This window comes from Salmo salar, chromosome ssa20 (assembly GCF_905237065.1).
Source record: "Salmo salar chromosome ssa20, Ssal_v3.1, whole genome shotgun sequence".
NCBI lineage: Eukaryota > Metazoa > Chordata > Actinopteri > Salmoniformes > Salmonidae > Salmo > Salmo salar.
Genome location: NC_059461.1, coordinates 52,336,583 through 52,363,170, shown reverse-complemented (window position 1 = coordinate 52,363,170; position 26,588 = coordinate 52,336,583). Strand labels below are relative to the sequence as shown.

General features: G+C 45.3%; 1 protein-coding gene across 2 annotated transcripts in view; it reads right to left on the bottom strand.

The window, feature by feature from the left end:
- LOC106580772 (tumor necrosis factor alpha-induced protein 2) overlaps positions 1-26,588 on the bottom strand; it is a 37,723-nt gene continuing 11,135 nt past the window's right edge. For both annotated transcript variants that reach the window (XM_014162170.2, XM_014162169.2), the window contains exons 3-13: positions 26,361-26,587; positions 10,057-10,732; positions 9,610-9,724; positions 8,820-8,930; positions 8,138-8,238; positions 7,511-7,624; positions 6,927-7,062; positions 5,623-5,745; positions 5,269-5,424; positions 4,379-4,500; positions 1-1,600 (exon numbers count right to left, since the gene is read on the bottom strand). In XM_014162170.2, coding sequence (XP_014017645.2) covers positions 1,318-1,600; positions 4,379-4,500; positions 5,269-5,424; positions 5,623-5,745; positions 6,927-7,062; positions 7,511-7,624; positions 8,138-8,238; positions 8,820-8,930; positions 9,610-9,724; positions 10,057-10,732; positions 26,361-26,587 — 2,164 coding nt within the window. In that variant the 3' untranslated portion in view covers positions 1-1,317. The remainder of the gene's footprint in view (positions 1,601-4,378; positions 4,501-5,268; positions 5,425-5,622; positions 5,746-6,926; positions 7,063-7,510; positions 7,625-8,137; positions 8,239-8,819; positions 8,931-9,609; positions 9,725-10,056; positions 10,733-26,360; position 26,588) is intronic.

Here is a 26,588-nt window from a genome sequence, read left to right as displayed (position 1 = left end):
TTTGATCTCTGTTGTTGTTTATTCTCATTTAATTCAATGATTTATGTACAATTTCAAGGTAGATCGATTATTACATCCAGCTGTTCAATTATGGAACATCACAGGCAGGGTGAACCGATGAAGCGTTTTAAATCAGTGTGTGATCAAAGAACAGGTGGAGTAGTCTCAGTCCACAATGTCTGCTTGTTGATTAAAAAAATTATAATAATAAGGCTAATTAAAATAAAATAAAAATGTGCAGTATCAATCTAATTATCTGAGGATTAGAATATTTAAATGATCAACAATCATGAATAACAGTCATTATTAACTGTTTAATTTACAGAGGTAAAAGTACACAGCTGAAAATAATCGGTATATCTTAATCATGGATGATGGCTGTCGGATTATTTTAGTCAGGGTCTCAGCATTTGACAAAACCTGGAGAAAACACACGCTTGAAATGACTATACATTCGTTTGACTGGGATTTAGAGTTTGATATGGATTACAAGACAATCAAACCACACTACAATAAATACGTTCATTGGTTGGTACATAAATAGGCAGTTTTGATTTCATCCATTCACACAGGCTTCAATCATCTCTTGAGTTGCTCAACATACATTAGCCAATATACTGTATATCACAAAATGAAAATAAAGTATGAATCTTTTATTTTAAATACAATGAAAATCAGCACAGAGATGATAGATAATAAAAACGATGTAGTACCTTAGATCGAGCGTTTATCATGTGCAACTATAAAACAGACTCCAAATTTACCCATATCAATGTCAGCACGTTATGGGATTGTATGTGACATTTTGATTTATTTATTCCAAACAGTGCTCTTGATCAGTAGTACTGATTTAAACCATAGTTCCTATGTAACCCTCATAGTCACATACAGTATGTGCAGTATTAAGAATCTTCCCCAATAGGTTGCTTGTGTCTCTTTCCACTGCCGTTTGTGAAAAGGAGTCAATATCAACAAACCACAGAGATTCAAGTCCACAAAGTCCTCTTAAATTGGTCTTTTTAAATTTGCACTTATGAAAGCTCTCCCCAGTCTTTCTCTAGATGAGCAAGGACTAGGCATATCGCTCACAAGGGAAACAGCCATCACACTTTCTTTATCTAGGTGGCTGTGAAAGGTGAAAGGTCACAACATGGCTATTCTTTCCATGTGTTGTTCCACTTCCTCAATGTGTTGTGCTGTCCGCCCCTGGTATCGCCACCATGTGCAGAACTTGACAACGAGCTCCATTGTGACTTGCTGTTGAACAGCTGTCTGTCTGCTTGAGTCATCAGAACGTTTCCAGAGCGGTTAGGGCCGTTAGAGCATGTCGTCGTACGCCTCTCTGACCGGGGCTCTCTTGGTACGGCGTGGTCTCAGGCTGGAGAAGCAGGAGGAGGCAGTGAGGGCGATGCGGCTCAGGCCCAAGTTCAGGCAGTGCACCTCGGATGTGACGGGCACCTCGGAGAAGAGGGCACGGTCGCGGGACATCCGCGTCAGTGTGTCACTGTTCTCAATGTCCTTCACGATATTCAGGATCTCCTGGCGCTCCGTCTGCCGAGTCATCCCGCGGATGTTCAAGATGGCCGACACATGTTTCTTCCTGCCAACAGAGGAGGAGAAAGAGGGCTTAGTCTAGTTCATGTTTTGATCTACCAATAACAATTGATATGCCACAAAGATGTCATATAGGCCACATCTAGCCAATAAAACCTTGATTGAGATGATTTGAGAAGAGTGTATCTTGCATCGCTGCAATGGCAGAGTCAACCATCACAAGGACATGATAAGGGTAGGAATAAAGAGAATCATGAAAATACATTATAGAGAGGGCAGTCGGCCCTGAGGCAAGTCACTAAGGAACAGGGAAAATTGTACGAAAGAGTTTGCAAAATACAGTTAGTTAGAGAACATTCCCAATGGTTGGGTCACACACTTACATACAAACACACACACAAAATGAATAAAACATCTGTCCCTGTTCGAGGGTGCCTAACTGGCATTCGATTCGACACCTTGGCCTCTGGAAGTCTCCCTGCAGGAAAGCAGGAGCTGCTCTGATGCCACTTCCTGTCTGTGGCGACACAAGCTGAGCAGCAGCACGAGGCTGAATGACAACCAGCTCTGAAGACTAAAAGCAGCTCTAGCCCTGGGACGGTAGTAACTCCACCTTACCTGACACCCTAGACCCACTACCTTCAACACCATAGTGCCCTCCAAGCTCATCACTAAGTTTGGGGCCCTGGGTCTGAAACCCTCCCTGTGCAACTGGGTCCTGGACTTCCTGACGGGCTGACCCCAGGTGGTGAAGGTAGGCAACAACACCTCCGCTACGCTGATCTTCAACACGGGGGCCCCACAAGGGTGCGTGCTCAGCCCCTCCTGTACTTCCTGTTCACCCATGACTGGGTGGCCACGCATGTCTCCAAGTAAACCATCAAGTTTGCAGACGACACAAAAGTGGTGAGCCTGATTTCCAACAATGACAACACAGCCTACAGGGAGGAAATGAGGGCCCTGGCGAAGTGGTGCAAAATGAAGGAGATAATCGTGGACTTCAGGAGACAGCAGAGGGAACACGCCCCCATCCACATTGACAGGGCCGCAGTGGAGAGGGTGAAATGCCTCAAGTTCCTCGGCGGGCATATCACTGACCACCTGAAATTGTCCATCCACACAGAAAGTGTGGTGAAGAAGGCGCAACAGTGCGTCAATTCTACAGATGCACCATTGAGCGCATCCTGTTGGGCTGTATCCCCGCCTGGTATGGCAACTGTACCGTCCGCAACCACAGGGCTCTCAAGAGGGTAGTGCGGTCAGCCCAAAGCATCACTGGGGGCACACTTCCTGCCTTCCAGGACATCTTCAGCACCCAGTGTCACAGGAAGGCCAAGAAGATCAACAAGGACCTCAGCCACCCGAGCCACGGCCTGTTCACTCCCGCTACCATCTAGAAGGCGGAGACAGTCCAGCTTCTATCTCCAGGCCATCAGACTGTTAAATATTCACCACTAGCCGGCCTCCGCCCAGTACCCTGCCCTGAACTTTAGTCACTGTTACTTACCGGCTACCACCCGAACTCAACCCTGCATCTTAGAGACTGCTGCCATAGTCATTGAACATTGGTCACTTTAATTATATTTACATACTGTTTTACCCACTTCATATGTATATACTGTATTCTAGTCAAGGCTCATCCTATATAACTACTGCTGTACACACCTTTTCTGTTCATATACTGTCCATATTGTCTACAAACACTATCATATACATTTATATTTATATTCCGGACAACGACATTGCTCGTTCTAATATTTCTCAATTCCTTTCTTAATTTTTTGGGGGATTTGCGTGTGTTTTTTTTGTATTGTTAGGTATTACTGCACTGTTGAAGCTGGGAACATAAGCATTTCGCTACACCCGCGATAACATCTGCAAAATATGTGTATGTGACCAATAACATTTGATTTGATTTTGATGATGGAGCCTAAACTCAATTCCCACCATGACTAGTGATTATCACCCAAAAGAATACAACGATAAAGTGGTGGGCATCTTGGCTTCCGGGAAACCTGAATTTAAACTTTCTTTTCCTGTTAGCTACTACAGAGGCTTAACTAGCAGTTACATGAAACCAGTTGATTGCAATTGGTCTTTGGAGCGAATGATGCCATAAAACCAATGAGGGTATTATTGTACATAGTGTATAGGATAGTACGAGACTTTGAAGGGTCAATGCCTGGCACAGTTGCAAACATCAGGTGTGTACTTTACAGAGGGATTTAACATACTTGCAATATGTCAAGGATTGTACGGTACAGTTCCTGTTTTCAAAAGGAACTGGGAGAACCCAGAGGGCAACGGTTAGCATTCTCCAGATCCAAGTCAAGATTCCAAACAATACATGTGGGTCTGTTATGAGTTAAGGATGGAGACAAATCTTAATTTAGAAAAGATTCCATTGAGGACTGCCTCCTCACGCCTGTGTGTTCCTACGGGACTCTTTAGTAGCCGACTGCCAACGCCAGGTTATGCTACACAGCTACCATGTCACGCCTGGGCAGGAAGTCCGTGTTTTTGCTTCGTCTTCGCCCAGGACCCGAGACGGACAAACGGACAAGACCCCCCCCATCCTTTCATGTGCGCCAGCGACGGCCAAACAGCTCCCCATAAAAATAAGGAAACGACTCAGCTCTTGTTTGCTTTTAACAAGTCCCTCATTTGCTATCCACAATCAAGACAGAACAGTAGCCATGTTTGTTTTGGGATGTTTCAGTCAACCTGAGCTTTTGGAAATGTTGGCGATCGTATGGCTCGATGGAAGTCCTGATAATATGACTGTCATTCCGCATAGGTGATCGCTGCCTCCCGTGTTCCTTACCGAATGTCTGGGAACTCCCTCACCAGGACCCCCACCTCCATTTGGATGGAGGGGATGTCTTCCAGGAGGATGATCTCAGAGAGGTGTGGGATAGCACTGTCCAGCCAGGAGGAGGGAGATTCCTAAAGGGGAGCGATAGAGAGAGAGATGTGATCAGAACAGATCCTCTACACAGCACAGATGAATCTAAGACCTTGGCAACGGATTAAACCCAGAACTAGATTACGTGGTTTCAAGTCTTAATGGTTACAACTAGATTGGTGATGTTCACACATTCGTTTGACCAGAAGGAACCATCAGATAACATAGACCCAAAACACCAAGGTTAGAAGTACGGTGACAGTACTGAGCATGCAAACTCAATTACCTGAGCATCAAAGTGACCCTGTTATTCTGAGAAGACTAAACCGTGTGGTCGACCAGAGGTCCATCCTGGTCCTCCACTCGACCCGAAAGGCCGGTCAGGGCTTCTAAAGTCCTGGGCAGGATGCCAGACCACTTGTCTGTAAACAACGCTATCCTGTTGTCCAGAGAGGTGACAAACGGATGTTTTATCTAGAGCAAGGGGCGGACGCCACAGAGGAAGGATAGGGAGTGGGCTGGGGTGAGGTGATTGCCCACTTGTGCATATGGCCTGTCTGGTCATCCATCTCTATCTCGGCTACAGTATCCATTCTTCACTTGTCTCCTTTGTTTGAACTCATCCGGAGTTGTTTCAGTAACCCTCACAGACAGGCCACATACCAGTCAAACGTGATTAATGAGCACACACTCATGAGTGCAAACACACACACACACACTCACACACACACTGTTCGTTTTGTCATGTCACAGGCAACACTGTTGCTCTGACTACGCTTCTCTAATATAGTTGTTCTAGAATGGCTCACCAGATCTTTGAAGAGCACTTCGATCTGCTTGCCCTCATCGCGCAGTCGTCCCGCCATCCTCTTCCTCATTCTGAATGACGTGCAGATGATCCTCCCCCTCATGATGGAGCGCAGGTATTCCATCAGAACCCTTCTATGCACCTCTCCCACCAGGACCTGGGAGAACAAGGGAAAGATAGAATGAATCAATCAATCAACCAATCATCCATTCAGTCAATCGATTTAAAAAAAAACATGTTGCTTAGAATTAAAAACAGTACCAGAACTTTGAGTTATTAGTGTACATTGTGCCAGAGGACCTTAGCACCTCCCCATGTTTACATGGCTCATACTTGCTGTGTCTCTGCCATGTACCTGATAGGGTGGGCTGTCCACCCTGCGGAACTTCTTGAAATGTTCCTTAATATGAGACTCGATTTGCTCATAGGTCTCTGTGTTGTTCAGCCACTTCCTCTTCACCAGCTTGTCAAAGAAGGGCTAAATATGTCCAGGAGAGGGAAAATGTGAGGGAGCGAGAGAGACAGGAAAATGGTGAGAGAATGAAGAAGAGGAGGCAAAGAGATGTGGGTGTGGAGACGGCCACGTTACCTGAGTCAGATCCTTGTTTGACGCAGAACTAAACTGTCCGACTGGGGCTGTGTCTTCCTATCAGGATGTGTGGGCCGTTTGGACCAAGAATTCCATAAATTGTGACTTCCTACCCAACGACAACAGCATAAAAAGCCCCAGCTCGGTCAAGAGGATGCGACATGCGGCTCTGTGCCTCTGGAGGACTGGCAATGCCCGTCTCTATGGCGGCTACTGAAGAGGAGTGGAACTTCATAGCCTGCCAGTAACTATGTGGCATGCTGCCAATCTAATCTTATTTAGCCATGTTTGTCACATTGGAGCGGCTATTTTAGGGCCTGAGTTCCTCAGCACATCCCTGAGAACTTTGAGGGCAAGCCATGTGGAGACCAATGATAAGATGTGCTTTATATTCTGGGACACTTGGCAGACAGAGGGACGCTTGAGGGTGTGTGTCTGTGTGTGTGTGTGTGATGGGTGTGTGGGTGTGTGTAAACGTTTTACTATATTTGTGAGTACCAGGAGTCATCATAAGAATAGTAAACCAACTAAAATTCTGAGAAGTGAGGACAAAAAGGCTATTTTAGGTGTATGTGTTAGGTTTTGGGTTAGGGTAAGAATTAGGGTTAGGGTTAGAATTAGGGTTAGGGGTTAGGTTTAGGGAATAGGGTTAGGGGTTAAGGTTAGGTTTAAGGTAAGGGTTAGGGTAAGGGTTAGATTTAGGGTTAAGGTTTAGGGTTAGGGGTTAGGGAAAATAGGATTTTGAATGGGAATCAATTGTTGGTCCCCAAAAGGTCCTCACAAGTATAGTAAGACATAGCTGTGTGTGTGTGTGTGTGTGTGTGTGTGTGTGTGTGTGTGTGTGTGTGTGTGTGTGTGTGTGTGTGTGTGTGTGTGTGTGTGTGTGTGTGTGTGTGTGTGTGTGTGTGTGTGTGTGTGTGTGTGTGTGTGTGTGTGTGTGTGCGTGTGAGGTTGTTTGCATGTTGTTTTGGAAAGCTGTGACCATGGGTGTGTTTATGAATCCTTTGTGTGAGTGTGTGTATGTGGTGTGTGTGTTCGCCTGCGTGCGTATGTGTTTTAAGAACACTTACCCTTATGCGCTCATACAGTCTGTCGCTCAGCACCTTCACTCCCTGGTTGACTATTCGGTCCAGGGAAGTGTTTGCTCGCCTGGCTGAGTCCTCACTGATGGCAGGGTCGCACTGCACACAGCGCTGGACAAAACCCCTGCACACACACAGTCACAGCAGACTAATGAATACATTGTACACTTACATAATTTATGCATGTTTTAAGGAATACTATGATGCAAAACACATCATCAAGACAGTTTTTGCTCTGTACTTGAAAACTTGACGGTTGATATGCACCATTTTGGGCGACTGTATTAACAGTGGACTAATGGACAAAATACTCAAATCTGGTTTTTGAGTATAGTAGTTAAAAGAAAACAACACCCCAAAACTACATTTTGGTATTTGTTTTATTAGTCCATTGTTGATATAGTCTCAGGTTGTTTTGCATGTCTGCAATCCATTTTTCAAGATATATAACTTAAAATATATCGAAACGATGCTGCATTTTGCATCATACTGGCTGTATTTCTGTATTATTGGAGAAATGGACCTACTGTAACACAATGCAGGCTAGCCTACTCCTGCTACAACAGTCCTACCTGAAAGGAGGACAGCAGTTGACCAGGGCGATGGTCTTGGAGACATATCCATCCTCGTTATCCCCAACCATGTTGACCAGACCCTCGTGGAACATCTCCACTTTCCTTTGGAAGCTGGAAGTTAAGCAGTATTGACAGTATTAGAATGTCTCATAGAGATGTTCCTTTCCATATTCCAGTTCAACTGGTTGATTCCAGTTGATATACTCTAGAATTTTTGCACAAAAAAAAGGCTGCTGGCAGTGAGGAAACTATAGGTTTGGCCCTGTTTCATTCTATGAATGATGATAGAGACTTTGTTCTAGGCCTTAGTATGTCATATGGAATGATACAGTGTGTTCTAGGCCTTAGTATGTCATATGGAATGATACAGTGTGTTCTAGGCCTTAGTATGTCATATGGAATGATACAGTGTGTTCTAGGCCTTAGTATGTCATATGGAATGATACAGTGTGTTCTAGGCCTTAGTATGTCATATGGAATGATACAGTGTGTTCTAGGCCTTAGTATGTCATATGGAATGATACAGTGTGTTCTAGGCCTTAGTATGTCATATGGAATGATACAGTGTGTTCTAGGACTACTACAGCGTGTAACATGTCATTCTACAGTGTGTGGTCCTCTCACCTGTACAGGAAGTCAGCTAGACCATTCAGACTGCACTGAGCCACACGGGAACCCAGGTTTCTGTTGATGGCAGCTGACTGTTCAAGATCTACCTGCAGCCTCTGCACACACACACACACACACACACACACACACACACACACACACACACACACACACACACACACACACACACACACACACACACACACACACACACACACACACACACACACACACACACACACACACACCCGATGTTACATTGGCAAATGTGTATTATGTGTGAAGTGCTAACAGACGCTTTCTTTTTCTCTTCCACGGCATCTGTGAAACATGAACTGATGCATGAATGACGATGTATAGAAAGTGTTAGTATCAATCATGGCCACTAGAGGCCAGTGAAGTGACTCTAAAACAGTGAGCTGTGATGGAGTTCTAAGGGAAGTGTCTTTATTGACTTTGGCTGCTGCTTGAGGAATGTTTTCTCTGCTCCACCAGATGGATGAGCTTATCCTCAAAATACAAAATGACCACATTTAGCGTGCAATACAAAACAATCATGACCGGCCTCATCAAAATCAGGGGAAGAAATCAGTTATTTACATAAGCTCCTGAAATCTATCCCTGTGTGAGTGTGTGTGTGTCTGTGTGTGTGCGTGCGTGCGTGCGTGTGTGTGTGTGCGTGCGTGCGTGTGCGTACCTGGATGACGGTGCGAGCCAGTGTGATCTGATACTCTTCGATGTGCAGCGTCTCCATCCAACGCTTCTCCTCCTCGTCCAGTACCTGAGACAGCTCTGTGGTCACCTTCTCCTGAAACGCAACCAGACCGCGCGGTCAGACACAACTCAACCATGCACTGAACCACTGTGAGCTCTCCAGCCACAAACCATCCAAATATTTCCAATTGATGCCATCAAGACATCAAGACGGAAAAAGGTATTGAATCACAGATAATACTGGAAATCTGACTTGGTTTGTTATGATATATAGTATATCCCCAGTAACAGCTAACCCCTTGTAAATACCCCCCTGTATTTTAAGTTAAGGCTTCCTCCCATTGTTGCTTGACCCAGCTGGGGCATGAGTGATTGCCAGCCGACAGGCCACGCTGCCAATGACCCCTGCTCTCTTTTTCCTCTGCAGGATTTACTTGTGGACTATCATGTCTACCTACGTGGACCCTCCATCTCAAACACTGACTGGAATACCACATACAACAGTGTTCTAGCCTACTTGGACCTGATAATGACCTAAGCTAAATGGCCTGTTGTCTGGCTTCCATTGTGTGGTGGCCGTTGCAGACAGGAAAACCCATGGGCTGACCCTGAGATGCCGCGCACTGATTGGCTGCACTGGTCGGAGTGATAGCCCTCCCTTTAGGTGGACAGGAAGGACCATAGGTGCACCCTTTCCTTAGGCCGGTAGGGAGACGCGGGGCGCACCAAATGAAGGGGGGCCGGGGGTTGAGGGGTGGATGGTCGGCCCTTACCCTGACGGAGTTGAGGCAGTCCAGCTCCAGTTTGTCCACGGTCTCCGAGGGCAACAGCGGCCCCAGCTTGGACCTGTTGAAGGGCATCGTCATGCTGACTGTTCCAAGGACGTCCCTGGAGCGATTACAGTAGGAGGACAGAGTCAGTGGCATACTCATACAGTAACACTTAACTAATAAACAATTGTTTATGTACAGTATAATTGACAGTATTTATGTACAGTATTATGGACAATAACATTAACTTGTAACATGCGTTACAGTGAAAGCATAAAGTGAAAATGAAATGAAACATTTCTGACAAGTTATGCAAGTTCTTTACAACCTGACATTTAGCTATATACTTTTGTTCTTTCTTGTTTTTTATGCAATTCTGCTACTTCCAGAATCTGATATGCATAAAACCACAAGTTGCAATACACAGTTATTGAATGGATGGACACCCACTTGTTATAGATGTTGTAGAGCCAGTCCAGCAAAGAGTAGATATCAGTAATCAGCAGCTGGTCGTCAGTGATGCTCTGCAGTCTGCGGGCCACAGCCTGGTGGTAGCTCTGTAGGTACACCTGGAAGGGTTCATACTCCTCTGGGTACACTGGCACCACATTCCTCTTGGCCGCCCCCAGGTCCTCCACCACCCGGGTCCGCACCCTGTCCAGGTAGTCCGCCAGCTCCCCGCCCTGGGCCTCGTTCCTCTGGGGAAGGCTCCCGTTTGCTGCCTCCGCCAACGCCTCCTTCCACTGCTGCTTCAGCTGCCTGGGTCTGGGGCCTCCGGGGAGCGCCCCCTCACCCTGCGCCCAGTCCCGGTCCGCCTGCTCCTCCTGCTGCAGCACCTGTACCACCAGCCCCAGGTTGGGCCCCGCCGTGGGGGAGCGGAGTGACTCACGCACCACCGCCCACAGCTCCTTCTGCAGGGCTTCGTACAGCAGCTCCACGTCTTTAGCTTTGCGCCTGCCGCCGTCTTTGCTCCCGGGGCTGTTGAGGTCCTCTGGGATAGCACCACCTGCTGGCGATGAGGGCAGGGTCGCAGCGGCCGCCTCGTTACACTCCTGCTCCAGCTCCAGGATGTGTGTGTCAGCCAGGAACAGGTCTCTCTTAGTCACCAGCTGCAGAATTTCTAGAACTAAAGGAGAGAGGAGGAAAATGCATGATACAACTCCACATAACACATGATAAACCATGCGTAGGCAATACAGCTGTATTAAGTCAAAAGGTATAATGGAGACACGATCTTAATGGAAAGATCTGGGCCCTTACCTGTCTATCTGTTATGGTACACAACTCACGACCTGGTCAAATGGATCAAGTCCTATGTAAATCCAAGACCTACTCAAATAAACATGACTATTCTTTGCTTTGAACGTGTCAAAGAGCTATGTTTGTTTTCACATCAAGCTAAAGGCTAAGCCACAGTGTCACTTCCAACACAGGTTCCCACATCAGGTCCTATCCATATCAGAGGCTCCAGGCCTGAGAGACAGATGTTGTTTGTCCCCTTTTGGCGTGTTGTTTTTGGGCAGATTGGACACGGTTAGACTGATCTCTCTGGAGGTGGGTTAGTTTCATCTCTACTTCAGTTGCACACTTCAAAAGATCCCATCAGGGACATGTGGGTGCCAAACATAAATCATCCTACAGTAGATTCCCACAGAATGGCTAATCGTGTGTCCACTCACTGTCCTCTCCTTAGACGCTTCCCTATCAGTTTGAGGCCTCTTATACGGCTAGCATAGCTATGGAATAGTATTTAATAAAAGTACACAGGGCTTTGCATTAAAGTGGAGAAATTGTATTTCTTGTGGAACTCCATCTTGGCTTCAGAGAGTTCCATTAAGTGTATATAGACTTTTAGAGCCCAGTCTCACCCATTGAGGTGATCTCATCATCTCTTACTCTGATGTGGTCTGAGAAAAAGTTTAGTACTATTAGTACTAAAACCAGTGATGAAGTCGACCATTTCCCATCGAAGTCACCAGACACTCCTCTCTGACATCACCCCTCGCCCTCTGGGAGGAGCAACACAGCCCGTCAAAATCAATGAAGTCTGATTGTCAAGACCAAGCCCGTACTTTATGTCTAATAGCCCTTTTTGATTCAGTTCACAGAAAAGTCTGCGTGTCAAATCAAATCAAATCAAATTGTATTTGTCACATGCACTGAATACAACAGGTACATTTCACCTTACAGTGAAATGCTTACTTACAAGCCCTTAACCAACAATGATTTAAGAAGTTTTAAGAAAACAAAGTGTTAAGTAATAAATGGATAAGTAAAAAAATTGAAAAATAAAAGTAACAAATAATTAAACAGCAGCAGTAAATTAACAATAGTGAGGCTATATACGGGGGTACCGGTACAGAGTCAATGTGCGGGGGCACCGGTTAGCCGAGGTTATTGAGGTAATATGTACATGTAGGAAGAGTTAAAGTGGCTATGCATAGATAATGAACAGAGAGTAGCAGCAGCGTTATTAGAGAGGTCTGGGTAGCCCTCAGGAGTCTTTTGGCTTGGGGGTAGAAGCTGTTAAGAAGCCTTTAGGTCCTCAACTAGAGGATAACACAAAGTAGAGGCGTCATACAAGGGCACGTGCGCACTCAGATTTGTCCAGTTTAAAAAAATATATATATATGATATTCATTGGAAGGCAAGAAGGGTTCTTTGGAAGGCATTAAGTGTTGTACATAGAACTATACCTGTACATCATATCTTCCCAGCATGCTCTATTGCAGGGTGATTTTAAGAATTGTTTGTTTTAAAATCTGTGTTTTTGCATATACATTGATTGGTTGAATAATTGTATGCTACACAAAGATAAATAACATATATTTTTCTAAACTAATCCAATCTGTTAGAAGTTGGGTTTATTGCATCCGTTACTGAAATGGTTGTTCCAGTTTAGATGATTGAGGTAGTCTCAGTACTCAATCTTCCCTACCCTGGCAGTCATTCTGAATGCAGGTTGCGGGTGATTAGAAGTTAAAATTGTTGGACATCCTAACTCCTAACTGGCTGGATTCCAATAGGAATTACACATCACTTTGCAAGCCAGCTTAATGTGACTTGCAAGCGTGATGTGGTCTGTGTTAGGGTATAACTAGGCCATCAAAGAAAGGCCTATATATATATATATATCATAAGGCCTTTCTTTGATGGCTTATATATATACAGTACCAGTAAACATTTTGGACCCACCTACTCATTCTAGGGTTTTTCTTTATTTTTACTATTTTCTACAAGGTAGAATAATAGTGAAGACATCAACATTATGAAATAACACATATGGAATCATGTAGTAACCAAAGTAGCCACCCTTTGCCTTGATGACAGCTTTGCACGCTCTTGGTATTCTCTCAACCAGTTTGGAACCACCTGGAATGCTTTACCAACAATCTTGAAGGAGTTCCCACATATGCTGAGCACTTGTTGGCTGCTTTTCCTTCACTCTGCGGTCCAACTCATCCCAAACCATCTCAATTGCGTTGAGGTCGGTTGGTTGTGGAGGCCAGGTCATCTGATGCAGCACTCCATCACTCTCCTTCTTGGTCAAATAGCCCTTACACAGACTGGTTGTCCTGTTGAAAAACAAATGACAGTCCCACTAAGCGCAACCCAGATGCGATGGTGTATCACTGCAGAATTCTGTGGTAGCCATGCTGGTTAAGTGTCCCTTGAATTCTAAATAAATCACTGACAGTGTCACCAGCAAAGCACCGCCACACCATCACACCTCCTCCTCCATGCTTCACGGTGGGAACCACCCATGCGGAGATCATCCGTTCACCTACTCTGCGTCTCACAAAGACACGGTGGTTGCAACTACAAATCTCAAATTTGGATTTCCACCGGTCTAATGTCCATTGCTCGTGTTTCTTGGCCCAAGCAAGTCTCTTCTTCTTATTGATGTCCTTTAGTAGTGGTTTCTTTGCAGCAATTCGACCATGAAGGTCTTATTCACGCAGTCTCCTCTGAACAGTTTATGTTGAGATGTGTCTGTTACTTGAACTCTGTGAAGCATTTATTTGGGCTGCAATTTCTGAGGCTTGTAACTCTAATGAACTTATCCTCTGCAACAGAGGTAACTCTGGGTCTTTCTTTTCTGGCTCATGAGAGCCAGTTTCATCATAGCACTTGATGGTTTTGCGACTGCACTTTCAAAGTTCTTGATATTTTCCGTATTGACTGACCTTCATGTCTTAAAGTAATGATGGACTGTCGTTTCTCTTTGCTTATTTGAGCTATTGTCGCCATAATATGGACTTGGTCTTTTACCAAATAGGGCTAGCTTCTGTATCAAATCAAACCAAATCAAATTGTATTGGTCACATACACATGGTTAGCAGACATTAATGCGAGTGTAGTAAAATGCTTGTGCTTCTAGTTCCGACAGTCCAGTAATATCTAACAAGTAATCTAACAATTTCCCAACAACTACCTAATACACACAAATCTAAAGGGGTGAATGAGAATATGTACATATAAATATATGGATGAGCGATGGCCGAGTGGCATAGGCAAGGTGCAATAGATGGTATAAAATACAGTATATACATATGATGTGAGTAATGTAAGATATGTATACATTATTAAAGTGCCATTATTTAATGTGGCATTGTTCAAAGTGACTAGTGATCCATTTCTTAAAGTGGCCAGTGATTGGGTCTCAATGTAGGCAGCAGCCTCTCTGAGTTAATGATTGCTGTTTAGCAGTCTGATGGCCATGAGATAGAAGCTGTTTTTCAGTCTCGGTCACAGCTTTGATGCATCTGTACTGTCCTCGCCTTCTGGACGGTAGCAGTGTGAACAGGCGGTGGCTCGGGTGGTTGTTGTCCTTGATGATCTTTTTGGCCTTCCTGTGACATCGGGTGCTGTAGGTGTCATGGAGAGCAGGTAGTTTCCCCCGGTGATGCGTTGTGCAGACCTCACCACCCTCTGAAGAGCCTTGTGGTTGAGGGCGGTGCATTTGCCGTACCAGGCTGTGATACAGCCCGACAGGATGCTCTCGATTGTGCATCTGTAAAAGTTTGTCAGGGTTTTGGGTGACAAGCCAAATTTTGTTAGCCTTCTGAGGTTGAAGAGGCGCTGTTGCTCCTTCTTCACCACACTGTCTGTATGGGTGGACCATTTCAGTTTGTCTGTGATGTGTACGCCGAGGAACTTAAAACTTACCACCTTCTCCACTGTTGTCCCTTCGATGTGGATAGGGGGGGTGCTCCCTCTGCTGTTTCCTGAAGTCCACAATCGTCTCCTTTGTTTTGTTGATGTTGAGTGAGAGGTTGTTTTCCTGACACCACACTCCGAGTGCCCTCACTTCCTCCCTGTAGGCTGTCTCGTCGTTGTTGGTAATCAAGCCCACTACTGTTGTGTCGACTGCAAACTTGATGATTGAGTTGGAGGCGTGCATGGCCACGCAGTCGTGGGTGAACAGAGAGTACAGGTGGGGGCTGAGCATGCACCCTTGTGGGGCCCCAGTGTTGAGGGTCACCGAAGTGGAGATGTTGTTTCCTACCTTCACTACCTGGGGGCGGCCCATCAGAAAGTCCAGGACCCAATTGCACAGGGTGGGTTTGAGACCCAGGACCTCCAGCTTGATGATGAGCTTGCAGGGTACTATGGTGTTGAATGCTGAGCTGTAGTCAATGAACAGCATTCTTACATAGGTATTCCTCTTGTCCAGATGGGATAGGATAGTGTGCAGTGCGATGGCGATTGTATCGTTTGTGGACCTGTTGGGGCGGTATGCAAACTGAAGTGGGTCTAGGGTGGCCGGTAAGGTGGAGGTGATATGATCCTTGACTAGTCTCTCAAAGCACTTCATGATGACAGAAGTGAGTGCTACGGGGCGATAGTCATTTAGTTCAGTTATCTTTGTCTTCTTGGGTACAGGAACTATGGTGGCCATCTTGAAGCATGTGGGGACCGCAGACTGGGATAGGGAGCGATTGAATATGTCCGTAAACACACCAGCCAGTTGGTCTGCACATGCTCTGAGGACGCGGCTAGGGATGCCGTCTGGGCCAGCAGCCTTGCGAGGGTTAACACGTTTAAATATTTTACTCAGGTCGGCCACGGAGGAGGAGAGGGGGGCACAGTCCTTGTTAGCAGACCACAACAGTGGTACTGTATGATCCTCAAAGAAGGTGTTTAGTTTGTCTGGAAGCGTGACGTCGGTGTTCGTGACGTGGCTGGTTTTCATTTTGTAGTCTGTGATTTCCTGTAGACCCTGCCACATACGTCTCGTATCTGAGCCGTTGAATTACAAATACACTTTTCCCCGTACCAGCATTTTGCTTGTTTGATTGCCTAGCGGAGGGAATAACTATACTGTTTATATTCAGCCATATTCCCAGACCTCTTTACATGGTTAAATGCGGTAGTTCACGCTTTCAGTTTCGCGCGAATGCCGCCATCCATCCACGGTTTCTGGTTAGGGTAGGTTTTAGTAGTCACAGTGGGTACATCATCTGCAATGCACTTCTTTATGAACTCACTCACCGAGTCAGCGTATAGATCAATGTTGTTCTCTGAGGCTGACTGGAACATATCCCAGTCCGCGTGATCATAACAATCATGAAGCTTGGATTCCGATTGGTCAGACCGGCATTGAATGGTTCTAGTCACTAGTATATCCTGTTTGAGTTTCTGCCTATAAGACCGTAGGAGCAAGATGGTGTCGTGGTCGGATTTGCCGAAGGGAGGGCGGGTGAGGGCTTTGTATGCATCGCGGAAGTTAGAGTAGCAGTGATCGAGTGTATTACCCCCGCGCGTAGTGCAATCAATATGCTGATAGAATTTAGGTAGCCTTGTTCTCAAATTTTCTTCGTTAAAATCCCCAGCTAAAATAAATGCAGCCTCCGGATATATGGTATTCAGTTTACATAGAGTCCAGTGAAGTTCCTTGAGGGCCGTCTTGGTGTCTGCTTGAGAGGGAATGTACATAGCTGTGATGATATCTGATGAAAATTCTCTTGGGTGATAATATGGCCGGCATTTGATTGTAAGGAATTCTAGGTCGGGTGAGCAGAAGGACTTGAGTTCCTGTATGTTATGATTACACCATGAGTTGTTAATCATGAAGCATACACCCCCGCCCTTCCACTTCCCAGAGCGGTATTTATCTCCGTCGGCACAATGCATGGAGAAGCCCGGTGGCTGAACCGATTCCGACAACATATCCAGAGAGAGCCATGTTTCCGTGAAACAGAGAATGTTACAATCTCTGATGTCTTTCTGGAAGGCAACCCTTGCTCGAATTTCATCTACCTTGTCAAGAGACTGGACATTGGCGAGTAGTATACTCGGGAGCGGTGAGTGATGTGCACGTCTACGGAGCCTGACCAGGAGGCCGCTCCGTCTGCCCTTTCTGCAGCGCCGTTGTTTTCGGTCGGCTTCTGGGATTAGATCCATTGTCCTGGGTGGTGGTCCAAACAGAGGATCCGCTTCAGGAAAGTCGTATTCCTGGTCATAATGTTGGTAAGTTGACATCACGCATATATCCAATAGTTCTTCCCGGTTGTATGTAATAAGACTTAAGATTTCCTGGTGTAACAATGTAAGAAATAATACATTAAAAAAAAAATACTGCATAATTTCCTACGGACTCGAAGCGAGGCGACCATCTCTACGACCACCCCTACCTTGTCACAACACAACCGATTGGCTCAAACGCATTAAGAAGGAAAGAAATTCCACAAATGAACTTTTAACAAGGCACACTTGTTAATTGAAATGCATTCTAGGTGACTACCTCATGAAGCTGGTTGAGAGAATGCCAAGCGTGTGCAAAGCTGTCATGAAGGCAAAGGATGGCTACCTTGAAGAATCTCAAATATAACAAATACTATATATATATCTATATATATGGTCAGGGATGAGTTGATGAGGGAAGTGAGGAAGTGTACAGACAGCTCAAGAGGTATGTTTAGATATAAAAATGCTTGGTTTAAATGTAATCTGGCACCTTATGATAATATCATGATTATGTATTCATTAGGATGAGATGATATGTGCCTGTATTGATGCTGTGTGTTATGATCCCATGTACTGTGTTGTAACTTCAATGTAATATCCTAGGCATGTTCGTGCAGTATATTAAGATGTGTGATTTATAGCAGTCAGAATAAAACCCTCATTATAATGAAAATGTAACGGGTAAAGAGGTATGCTTAGATAACTAATGCAGAAAAATATACTATTTTTACATAGCGATTATGGCTGTAGATTGCAGGAAAAAGCTTTCCTCACATACTTCTTGCCACCTCTAAAACAATGGGTGCATGACGACCCGGAGACCAAGCCCTACTTTATGGCTTTGATTCAGTCCGTGGTTTTGCCGCCCTAATGTAATTGGCTCCTTGAGTCCTTTTCACTTGACCTCACTCACTGAATGCAATTGTGGAACGGAACAGACCCTTTTTTAGAGATATTGTGCAAAACACTGTGGCTCATTTACATCGTTCATTCCAATAAACAGTCATAAGTGCCATCCTTTTACAGGAATACACCCTTCAGGTACTGATGTTTTTCTAGAGCAGAGAGCTTTGAAATGCTCTTCTTGTCTGGGCCCCATGAAGTGTATACTGCGATAACATTTCAGACCAAAGTTCAGTCAGTTTTTATCTGATGGCAAAGTACCCATGTTGATTAACTTATTGGTGGTTATGGGAGTTGGCAGGCAAAAGTGCCTCACCACATTTTTTTAATTTAACCTTTATTTAACTAGGCAAGTCAGGTACGAACAAATTCTTATTTACAATGACGGCCTACACCGGCCAAATACAGACGACGCTGGGCCAACCGCCCTATGGGACTCCCAAACACGGCCAGTTGTGATACAGCCTGGATTCAAACCAGGGTGTCTGTAGTGTCGCCTCTACCACTGAGATGCAGTGCCTTCGACCGCTGCGCCACTCGGAAGCCCATTGTGGGATCCGGCGGGCAACTAAAGCATAGCAGAAGTTCAAGAGGACATTAGGACAAATGGGGAACAGTCTCACATTCTAAGTTGCTTATTAACTGACCAATCCAAAGATCAGCCATCGGCAGAGTGTTCCCAGTACCTGAAAGTGTTCCCAGTACCTGAAACAGGTGGATGGAGGAAGCTTTCCAATCATACCTACAAAGCAATAAAGCTAGCATTATGTATATTTCAATACAGACATATTTAAAGCTTCTAAGCTCTATACGGCAAGGAACACGTCAAGGTATATATTATCAGGTTTTACCACACCAATAAACCAAACCGTTTTATGACTTACAGAGAACTAGTTATGGGTCCAAGCTATCAGAGTACGGGACAACTACACCTTTATAAAGCCAACTCCTGCATTCAAAGCAACTAACTACAGTTTGAAAGAAACCTATTGAATGCTTCATTGTGTAACATGCAGTTGAAGTCGGAAGTTTACATACACCTTAGCCAAATACATTTAAACTCAGTTTTTCACAATTCCTGAAATATAATCCCTGTAAATATTCCCTGTTTTAGGTCAGTTAGGATCACCACTTTATTTTAAGAATGTGAAATGTCAGAATAATAGTAGAGAGAATGATTTATTTCAGCTTTTATTTATTTAATCACATTCCCAATGGGTCATAAGTTTACATACAGTCAATTAGTATTTGGTAGCATTGCCTTTAAATTGTTTAACTTGGGTCAAATGTTTCAGGTAGCCATCCACAAGTTTTCCACAATAAGTTGGGTGAATTTTGGCCCATTCCTCCTGACAGAGCTGGTGTAACTGAGTCAGGTTTGTAGGCCTCCTTGCTCGCACATGCTTTTTCAGTTCTGCCCACACATTTTCCATAGGATTGAGGTCATGGCTTTGTGATGGCCACTCCAATACCTTGACTTTGTTGTCCTTAAGCCATTTTGCCACAACTTTGGAAGTATGCTTGGGGTCAATGTCCATTTGGAAGACCCATTTGCGACCAAGCTTTAACTTCCTGACTGATGTCTTGAGATGTTGCTTCAATATATCCACATACTTTTCCTGCCTCATGATGCCATCTATTTTGTGAAGTGCACCAGTCCCTCCTGCAGCAAAGCACCGCCACAACATGAAACTTCCACCCCCTTGCTTCACGGCTGGGATGGTGTTCTTCGGCTTGCAAACCTCCCCCTTTTTCCTCCAAACATAATGATGGTCATTATGGCCAAACAGTTCTCTTTTTGTTTCATCAAACCAGAGGACATTTCTCCAAAAAGTACGATCTCTGTCCCCATGTGCAGTTGCAAACCGTAGACTGGCTTTTTTATGGCAGTTTTGGAGCAGTGGCTTCTTCCTTGCTGAGCGGCCTTTCAGGTTATGTCGATATAGGACTCGTTTTACTGTGGATATAGATACTTTTGTACCTGTTTCCTCCAGCATCTTCACAAGGTATTTTGCTGTTGTTCTGGGATTGATTTGCGCTTTTCGCACCGAAGTACATTCATCTCTAGGAGACAGAACGTGTCTCCTTCCTGAGCGGTATGACGGCTGTGTGGTCCCATGGTGTTTATACTTGCATACTATTGTTTGTACAGATGAATGTGGTACTTTCAGGCATTTGGAAATTGCTCACAAGGATGAACCAGACTTGTGGAGGTCTACAATTCTTTTTCTGAGGTCTTGGTTGATTTATTTTGATTTTCCCATGATGTCAAGCAAAGAGGCACTGAGTTTGAAGGTAGGCCTTGAAATACATCAACAGGTACACCTCCAATTGACTCAAATGATGTCAATTAGCCTATCAGAAGCTTCTAAAGCCATGACATAATTTTCTGGAATTTTCCAAGCTGTTTAAAGGCACAGACAACTTACTGTATGTAAACTTCTGACCCACTGGAATTGTGATACAGTGAATTATAAGTGAAATAATCTGTCTGTAAACAATTACTGGAAAAATGACTTGTGTCATGCACAAAGTAGATGTCCTAACCAACTTGCCAAAACTATCATTATTAACAAGAAATTTGTGGAGTGGTTGAAAAATGAGTTTTAATGACTCAAACCTAAGTGTATGTAAACTTCTGACGTCAACTGTACATGGAATGTTATTGTGTTACAATAGTTTACTCAAAAGAAAACTCAAAGAGTTGTTTACACATTCTGTGTGATAAGTGCAAGGTCTGGTATTTACAGTCATTACACAATGTGATGAGAGGGGTTAGTGTAGTGAATCACTGTGTCCTAGAGTGTTTGGAGATGCTTGTCTCAGCATACCGGCCAGCCCAAGTGAGGTGACTGGAGCATAGCACTTGGAGGAGAAGGAAACTGTCGGATGAGGACCAGGAGGAGTCAGCCATGTCTTTTACTGTCTGCTAATGATTGGGCTGCTGTGTGTATCATCATCAGGTGTCAAACTCAATAAGGCTCCCGATCTGCTTGCATAGCTCATTTGTGGCTCTGGACAGCCGGATAGCAATTCACATGCTGTTGTCCTGCATAGCCCAGCAGCATGGCAGGAAATGATGTAATTTCCCACTCCTCCAGTCCAGTGGCGTGGTAACTGAACACAACGACCCCAGGAAAAGGGGCAGGGAGGTGTGGGGCTGGGGCGGTGACATGACACCACTTTGGGGGACTCTCTCTTATAGGCCTATGAAGCACATCGCACCACTGCTATGGTGCGTCACAGATCAGCTGTGTAAATAACCGTCCCTCTCTCTCTGTTTGGGGCACCGCACGGCTTCCAGGAGCCTTTGCAGTGCTGAGTTGCCCATTTTTTCTCCCATAAAGGAACTAGAGGATGCGGGGGCGCTCCGCTTCCGGCCTGCCGCCTTGCTCATCCTTCCCTGTCCCGCTTGAGGAAGAGAAGTAGCGCCCAACGATGCCATGGCTCCGCCGATACCCCTCCCCCCAACAACACTCCATCATGGCCAAAGTTGCCTGCCAACGCAGCGGAAGGACATCTAAATATAAAACACAATGCAGCCAGGCACATCTCCCTTAAAGAGAGTGGGAGGTGGAAAATGACTGTTCTTCCTCCCTTTAGGAGGACACCACGTCTTCCACATGATGGGTGTCTCCCCCCAGACAGAGCCCTCAGCCCGGGCGTTACCTGTCACATGATGTAGCTGGTGGTGACGTGTCACAGAGAGGGTGTAACTGTGTCACCCACTGGGACGATTAGTCCGCCGTGGCTCAGCCTGCGCCCAATCACCACGTTAAGGTGAGAGGTCAGTGGCCCTCATGTTTAGTAGAGATGGGGGAATTTTTAGAGACCCAAAACGCACCAGAACTGGATTGCCAGATCTTTGACGGCCTATCCAGGAGTCATTAAAAGCACGGATTGGCCTGGAATGGGCAGTTCCACAGATTCTTAGCTAAGCTATACAGAACAGGCGAACACTTGTCTTTTGTTCCAAGGCACTTTCCCTCTAAGCCTGTCATAAGCAACAAACCCAGCTAATGTATAGCAGTGGCACCACCCTTCCTTATTGAAAACTACAAAAGGTATAATGTTGCGAGGGCCGCCTATGGGATCTATGAAGGCTTACATATTATGTAACTTTACCTTGAGGTATTTAGGGGGAAATTTGGGGCTTTTTTATTCCCAAAGGGAGTAAAATAAATTCTTCACTCAAATAAAAGCACTGACTGAGCAAGATATGTAGTGTACTCTCTTTTCAAATTATGCAGGGTATCAACGCACCTGCAGAACTGCCATTGAGACGCTCTCCAGTCATGCTGCTCAGAGCCTAGCAGCACAGAGGGTTATATTGTCCGGGGGTGTCAAGCATGAAGTAAAATATGAGCCTCCTTCCTGGACTGCAAAACTACAGTTCTCTCTGCAGTGAATTCAAAGCAGCATCATATGGTCCCCTTAAACTGTACGTCTAAGATCTAAGACCCCCATCTACGCCCACCACCTCCTCAGTCCTCTGCAGGCTTTCTATGGGTACTGTATGTGGACACCTGAGCTCTAGAACCTCCTCTCCTATTCTCTGGTACCCATTCAGCCTTTATCTAGACAGAAGCAGCCTAGCCTGGTCCCAGATCTGTTTGTGCTGTCGTAAAGCCAACTGCTATGGTTGTTGTCAATGCCAAACAGACATGGGACCAAGCTAGAGGCAGCCTGCCCGCCTTCACATCTAAGCGTGTGCGATCCAAAAGCAAAAAATCAAATAAGCAGAGGAGCATCTAACAACCTTCCCACAGCTCCACCAAAATCCCCCATATTCCTGCAGGCACAGCTGGGTCAAATCTGTTCCCCCCTTTCCTTCCTACCCTCTCCTTCCATCCCTTTCTCCACAATCCTAAGCTCAGCCACAACAAAGCAAACCTGGCCCTGTCCTGGCCATGTCCTGAGAAAGCCTTTGGTCCCAGGCAAGCCCTCCAGGCCTCGGGTTGTCCCTCTGGATGGAGAGTGACATGGCGTCCATGTGAAGTGAGCGGCGGCCCAGAAACAAAGAGGCCTCCTCCCCAGCCACTCCCTCCCGTCAGCACACGCCCCGGCAGGGCTGGGACTGATCACATTAACTCATCCTGGGAGTCAATAGTGCACTGCACTCAAATTCCCCTTTCTCCTCATTGCTCTGGACATTCAACTGACACTGACATAACAAACACTAATCGGATCATAGGAAAAGTGCTCTGCCTGGGTTGTCACTCTGGCAGAAAAGGCAGCTCTGCCCAGTTTGAATATTGTTTTTTTTACCAACTGATTGCTCGTTATACTGTTTTTTCTATTTGCTGGCATAGTGAGGTATGAAAACACGTGTTACTTTTGGCACACGGAAACTTGAAACTGACTGTGTTACAGCTGGTGTGTTTCAAGGTCATATATTGAATATGAGAGGAAGCAGCATGCATTTCATCATGGCTAATATAGCCATTTGTTGCTAGGATCCTGAGCTGGACACAGTTTTCACACCAGTTACTGCAGGACATGAGCCAGGGCTAGTTAGGGTTTTATGGTCCAGGGGCCTTGGGGTTGTCATTTGGCAAAGCCTGGAAATCATTCACTAGGCTGTGGCATGCACCTCCTATATGGCCCTGTTATCAAGGCGCTCTCGGATGCCGTCTGGACCGCTGTGAACTCAACCCGATGTGGACGCACCCAGCCAATCAGAGGAGTATGACACACAGAGATTACGACTACCATGTTAGCTGGGTAACCAGAGATGATGGGGAAAGTGGGTTGGAACAGGAGGCTGTGGGCTGAGGGCTTGGTCAGAATATGTTGTAATCTGACCCTAGCTTTCTGAATACCTGAGGCCAGGTTGGTTGCCACACTTATCTGATTGGAAGAAGACTGAAGGGAAAATCCCATGCGGAGGTACAGGGAGCAGTGTTGAGGTTGCTCTAGCTTTGTGCCCTTTCCCGCTATACATATTTAACTGCTTTACTTTCAAGGTACAGATGGGTTGCAAGATGTGCTGTGGTTTCAATACCTACCATGACTGCATTCTCTTTTCTATATTCTGTCTTGAATTATTTAGTATCAACACGCTGCATCTTTGATTGAGGGATCATTCAAATGTAGCTTTCAATACGTCTGAAACAGTTGGCAAATAATCTGAATAGTCACTCACTCTCCATTACTGAGGTATTTCCTGACACTTGAGCACAGCCATACAGTCTACTTAGCCGAGCACAGACTGTTTTCTTTCTGGAATGAATGCCACAGTACTGATGTCCGCAAACATACACCGTCCGTTCTGTCTTCCTTAGCTCCTGGCTCTTTTCTTTAAGGACCAGTCTAGAAACAAACAGCCTTAAGGAACAAAGGCTTGTTCCATGTTGAAGGAGGGGCCAACTCTTTACAGAGGGATGGTCTGGTGAGAATGTTACTGCTACTGCCATTAAACCATCTTGTCTTAATTGTTTTATTTAACTAGGCAAGTCAGTTAAGAAGAAATTCATTGGGTTAACTGCCTTGTTCAGGGGCAGAATGACAGATGTTTACCTTGTCAGCTCGGGGATTCCATCCAGCAACCTTCCTTTAGAAGACAATGATGGTGTTAAATATTTACCAGCTTCAACATAACCCTGAAAAGACCTTTAAAGTAGAAGTTTCAGTTTTGTAGAATAAGGAAATGAATCTAACAAGCTATGACTGAAAGAAACAAGAGTTCCCTACTGGTCATGTCTTTGTGATTTAAGGGGGCTTACAACCACCGTCACTGTTCTGCTGCACAACAGTTTGTGCTGACAGCTGAGAGAACAATGCCAGAAAGAGCCGTGTTTTCCCCTAACAAACACGGTCAAATAAACAAATATAACGCCTCTTCGCTGTGGGTCAGCTGGCGGGAGGGGGGGTGGGTGGTTCATCCAAGAAATAACACACATGGTCGAAAGAACCAGAGTGGAGCACGCATCCCATTCCTCCTCCGTGGATCCCTCTTTCATCACTCTCTTCGTACGGCACTCATGCATGGATCCCCGGGGCGAGGTGTAATGGTGTAAAGCTTTGATATGACAGCCTGTATGGCTGAATTTCTAAGGCGATAAGGCCATTCTGTCCTGCTTCACTAGTCTCAGATACGTCATGGGGCCCAGTGGCGCAGGTAAAATGGCATGAACATGGAGAAGCAGCGTCTATATAAAGTCTCAGAATGTGTGACATGTCCTCTGGGTCACATCAATGGAGGCATGAAGTCAACAGCCTGTAAACAACACATCTCAGTGATATTTTGAGCGTGATACGATGGTATTTGGACTGCTTGCTTAGTGAAAGGCCAGAACAAAGAGCGAACATGTCTGATCCTGAGCTCTCAGCAGTTTCTATGTGCTGTTGGTGAAGCTGGTTAAATGGACTTGTGCATTCTTTATAAAACTTTTTTTTTTTAAATGGGGCTGTTGCTATCGCCTTATCTTTACTCTTCACACAGAGAGACAGGCACATCCTGTTGGTATTAAACATGAAAGCTGATCTCTAGCCATGCTGACATGGTGGAATACCATTACTGAGTGCCCTCACGCTATCCCAAACGTTAAGCTCTGGATTATTAAATTCAGACTCAAGGAATCAAGTTCTATGCTTTATAAAGATTTAAAAGACCTATCATTAGAAAATGATTAGTGTATAATAAGGATTCAATAAAAAAAGTCATTTTCCAGCAGTGGTTATTCTAAGCAGAATGGAGTACATTTTCCAGCAATTGTGTTAACTGTAGTCTTTCATACCGGAGATGCAATTTAATGAACAAAGGTGGGGGACGGAGCAGCACATATTCCATGGAGAGGAAGGCCAGTGTAATAGTGAATAAAGCCCCACAACCTCATCTTACATCAAATATTTCTGTGGGAAACCCTTTGGTTGGTCCTCCTGCATGGGAATGACCGCATCTCTCAGCAGTGGCCTAGTTGGACCTGGTCTCCTCTATCCCAGCGACATCTTTCTCCCATTGTTTCCAAAGTGTTCAAAAATAGCCCAGACATTGAGACATTCATAACATCATCTCTGTTGTGAAAATAGTAACATACTGCAGAGAATATAGCGGGAAGGATTGTTTACTGGAAGGGAGGCTGACACTGTTTTGTGATAGACCTGTGAAACATGGAATGCTCAGCTGAACTGAAGTAAACCTTGGCCATAACTATCAACTAACTGTTTGGGTTATTATCAGCCATGATCTCCATTCATTTTAACAGTATCTTATCTCTTGAAATGTAATGGGGAGATAGCATAACCTTACTTGTTCAGTTACCAATCAACAGTCATTGAAAGTCATCATAAGACCCCCCCGTTGGAATCATTCAGAGTGGATCCCAGTGTATACTGGCTGACCCTTAGTAACCCAGCACCCCACTGAGGGCTGTCCTTACCTGAGAGGGGCTCCCTTGGTTTCACCTCCTCCGCCACCTCCTCCTCCACCACTTCCTCTTCATGAGACGAGTGGTCGGCCATGGACTCCCTCTTCAGCTTACCCAGGCCCACCATCTTCATGAAGGAGATCCGGCGGCTGGAAGAGTCGCCCCCCTCGCTCTCTGAGCACAGCTCCCCGTTGGGCAGGCTTTCCTTGCGAAGGCTCTCCCTGCACTTCCCTGCAAATC